The sequence below is a fragment of the Pinus tabuliformis genome, chromosome 7, assembly GCF_031772625.1.
Source record: "Pinus tabuliformis cultivar Carrire ecotype Pingquan chromosome 7, CPIR1, whole genome shotgun sequence".
In the NCBI taxonomy this organism is placed as follows: domain Eukaryota; kingdom Viridiplantae; phylum Streptophyta; class Pinopsida; order Pinales; family Pinaceae; genus Pinus; species Pinus tabuliformis.
Genome location: NC_142293.1, coordinates 1,603,531,647 through 1,603,535,875, shown reverse-complemented (window position 1 = coordinate 1,603,535,875; position 4,229 = coordinate 1,603,531,647). Strand labels below are relative to the sequence as shown.

The 4,229-nt window shown below is 37.9% G+C and overlaps 1 protein-coding gene across 1 annotated transcript; it reads right to left on the bottom strand.

The window, feature by feature from the left end:
* Positions 1–1,202: 1,202 nt before the first annotated feature.
* On the bottom strand, positions 1,203–3,140 carry LOC149254276 (pentatricopeptide repeat-containing protein At1g06140, mitochondrial-like). The gene is made up of 4 exons (XM_089457014.1): positions 2,660–3,140; positions 2,324–2,482; positions 2,059–2,188; positions 1,203–1,695 (listed from the first exon to the last, which is right to left on the bottom strand). The coding sequence occupies exons 1-2, from the start codon at positions 2,928–2,930 to the stop codon at positions 2,469–2,471; spliced, it is 285 nt and encodes a 94-aa protein (XP_089313140.1). The 5' UTR covers positions 2,931–3,140; the 3' UTR covers positions 1,203–1,695; positions 2,059–2,188; positions 2,324–2,468.
* Between the last annotated feature and the right edge of the window lie 1,089 nt (positions 3,141–4,229).

Sequence of the window (4,229 nt, the reverse complement as noted above, 5' to 3'; positions counted from 1 at the left end):
TTATGCGGAGAACAGTTGGTCAGTTGCAATTCTAGTGTCAAAGGGTTGCCCATCTGAGTACACTTCAAGCTTGAATTTCTCTTGCCTCTCTTAACGCTTGCAATTTTCTTCTTCTATTCATTGATGTTGGAAATTTGAGCAGTCATAATTAAGAAACCCTGAAATAAAGGATGTGAATTGGCTTCCAAGCCTCCCTAACCCCATATAGAAGATTAAAACAAAACCTCATAACCCAAAGAAATTGGACCTATCACCTCAAGCCCTATCACAAAACTAAAATTAAGACCAATTTCCAAAGAGTAATCGACCTGAGTTTTAGTGGAGGGAGTTGCAAATGACACCCACACCAACCCATTGTACTCCAAGATTCTAAGCATCTAGACATAGACCACACCTCAAAGGAAACTCCACGGCTTCCACCAACACCTTCTCAAGCCATAAAACTCAGTTTTTGTCGTTTCAATCATAGACCCAAGCCCAAATGAAAAACTCCTTACACTACCAACTGGAACAGAAGGCATGTACAAGGAGGTCGAGGACTTACCCTTGCCTCCACTCAAACCACCACCAACAATTTTCTGAAACTTCAATTGAGCTAGGTTTATAATGATCATTACCAACTGGGGGTTTGCATGCAATTGCATGTAGGGGGTTGGCCACACCATCCCTTCATTAATGTGTATCATGTCCGAGAGTGGTGGGAACATTATCCAAAGCCCCCTCTTTAAACACATTAACACCACATCCAATAAATCACCTTTTAAATCTTGAATTAATATTTAGAACTTGTTTTTTTCAAATGCTCCATTAATTTCTTCATGTTTAAAATCCAAACTTAGTATTTATGCGGAAAACCCACTCTTAATAATGTCTGCATCGATCTTCTTGCCCTGTTCTAGAGCTGTACTGCCAGTGCAGGCCTTGACAATGCTGCTAAAGGTGAAGTTATTTGGCTTAAAAACACTCCCTGGTGCAACTTAGTTACGTTATGCGTAACATAAATTTTACTCAACTGCCTAAGCTAAATTCAGCTAACAGTTGTATAAAATAATAGCAAACTATATAAAAATGAAAATATACTTTTGATTTTTTTTACAACAAAAATCAAAGAATAAAGCCAAATACCACCAACCACAATGACAGGTCTGAAAACAATATCTTATTACCATAAAAGCATGTACAGTATAGAAAATTGTAGGACATTCCAATTTCCCATTGAGAGTTGAGCTAGTCTTTCACTTGGATATAGTATTGAGAAGAACCACATCGAAACTATCGTTCTTATCATTACCAATACAATACTCCAACAGTAATTGACACCATGATTTAGAGGCATCTATTTCCATGACATGATCATTTGTTGCTTTCAAGCCTTCTTCTGGATTAATGGCTTCAAGGTTATTCTGTATGAGATCATAATTATCATTATTATAATTTTCGACATCTGAAGTTACTGTTCCACAATGTCCGACGACCCTTTTCTTGAAAGGTGTAGTGTGAGAGATACAATTATCTTTATCTTTGGCGTGCTCTTCTTTATAATCAGAGTAAGAAGGCATACCCCACTTTTTTAAGGGCTTCTGAATCTTTGGCTTGAGTTCATCCATTTCAATCTTCTTTCTCAAATGACTATTCCAGTAGTTCTTTATTTCATTGTCTGTTCTACCTGGAAGTCGTCCTGCTATCAACGACCATCTGCACATTACCATGATATTAATAGCCCGTGTCTACCATCTATATATATGTTCCACTTAAAATTTTTAAGACCATGAAATCCATATTCTAATTTTAGATTGCATGTATGAAATGAAAAACAAATTAGTCTAGGCTACTCAAAGATTAATATGGATATTTTTATGGTGATTGCAGATTTCCAAAATATTTTGAAAACATGAGGGATATGAACTAAGTTAACGGTATGGATATGGATAGGAAGGAAACTAACCGTTTAACTTCACTCATTCTGTCAAATTTCTCAAAAATTCCCAAATCTACAATAAAATTATTCCGATTAAAATATGATAAATGTTCCAGAGAGCTAACTGTGAATTCACTTACCGATTGCCAAGGAGACGATGTAATCTGATGAGGAGTTCCTCTTCTTCCGGAGAAATATTTCCATGCTTAATATCTGGACGAAGATAGTTAAACCAACGTAATTTGCAACTCTTCCCAGATCGTTTTAGACCTGAGAAAAAGCATTCCAGCAACATCCGCCATTTTTGTAGAAATTAATAAAGAAATATGCAGGGTATGAGAAAGAAGGAATAATGTAGGTGTGTGTTATTCATAGAAAGAGGGAATATTGCAGGTGGGTGTTCACCTGCTTTCTTGGGAACAGATGTCCTCCGGAAATTAGACGTATTTCATTGCCTCTACAGTTGAACACACATTTCATTCAACTAACTCTGCCATTGCCATATCAACAAACGACAATAGGATAGCCCAAAACCCAAAGCTGCTTTCATCTACCATGTCTTCCCTGTCACAATATATAAGATATACTTGACAAATGAATAGACAGTCTAGTAGCTAATTGTTTGGCAGGTCACCCATTAAGGCTGTCAATTTAAAAATGGTTTAGTAAAAAGAGGGATTCTAAATTTTTATTATGGAGATTTCATAAGTTTTCTTACATGAGCTACATCTTCCCACCTACCTGCAGCGACATATATATTTGCCAATAGTATGTAAGTTCCTGCATCTTCCACTTCCAACTCAAGAAGACGCTCCTCTACGCATTTTGCTATGTCTGCATTACCATGGATCCTGCAGACACCAATCAAGGCTCCCCAAGCATCCTCATTGGGTTTAACTGGCATTTTGTTTATCAAGTTCTTAGCCTCGTCCAGGTATCCTGCACGACCTAGTAGATCAACCACGCATGTATAGTGCTCTATTGTGGGCGTAACGCCATGCTTTGTTTTCATGAAATCAAAGTACAAACGACCTTCATCCACTAGCCCTGAATGGCTGCATGCAGTGAGCACGCCAACAAATGTGATTTCAATTTGGGGTAATTCCTACCATTATCATCTCTTCGAAAAGTTTGAGGGCTTCCTTGCCTTTTCCATACTGGGCATATCCTATAATCATACTAGACCATGCAACTACAGTTTTTAAAGGCATTTTGTCAAACATTTGGCATCCATCATCTACATTCCCACATATTCTATACATGCCAACAAGGGTGTTTCCTACAGCAAAATCCAGCTCAAACCCACTCTTAATAATGTCGGCATGGATCTTCTTTCCCTGTTCCAGAGCTATACTGCCAGTGCAGGCCTTGATAATGCTGCCAAAGGTGAAGTTATTTGGCTTAAAAACACCCTCCTTCATTTGACCAAAAAAATTTAAGGCCTCATGGCATTACCCATTCTGTGCATATCTTGGAATTACAAAACTCCATGTAACTTCATCTCGCTTAGGCATTGCATTAAATAGTTTCAAAGCTTCGTCATTACACCCATGTTAAGCATAGCCACCCATCATTACATTCTATGTAATTGCACAACATCTCTCCATCATTATGCACACCATTGTTTTCTCTGGAAACAACAATACTCATGCAAAACCCAAATTCCACAATACGAATTTGCACAATACAAAACCCACAACATAGTTCTGGCGTTGCTACTACCCAATGCCCTAAAAAATGTATATATTATTTGGCATTAACTACATTTTGCAATTTAGTATTTAAACATTAGCCACTGATGATAGTAATTTTTACTAAGCTTGAATATATCTCTGTTTACAGTCACGACAAACCTTATTGGTCATCTGGTTTGACTGTGGTTATGGCACAACCAAGATAGGGACAAAAAGGCGCAGGCTTCCCCAAGAAGAATATGTAAAACGCTGGGAGTATTAAATAGCACAAATGAATCCTAGTGTGAATTCCAAAGCCGGGAGTATTCACTAGCACAGATGAAGTCTAGTGTGAATTTCAAAGTTCCAAAGCCATTGACAAGAGTTATTTATACAAAATCAAATAATAGGCAAACACTATCACATAACAATAGAAAACAAGATAAGCTGCACAGCAGCTGGTCCCTGCCCGAGGCTTGAAGAAAACCATGAGACCACAGTTCCGGTAAAGCACAGTCAAGCCAAAGAATTTTGTGGAGTTTCAACAAACATGTTGGTTACATTGTATACGGGTATTCCATGGAGAGTGGCATGTCTAACAGGTAGGGAACGGAAAGTGATCGATCAAGCTAGTAATC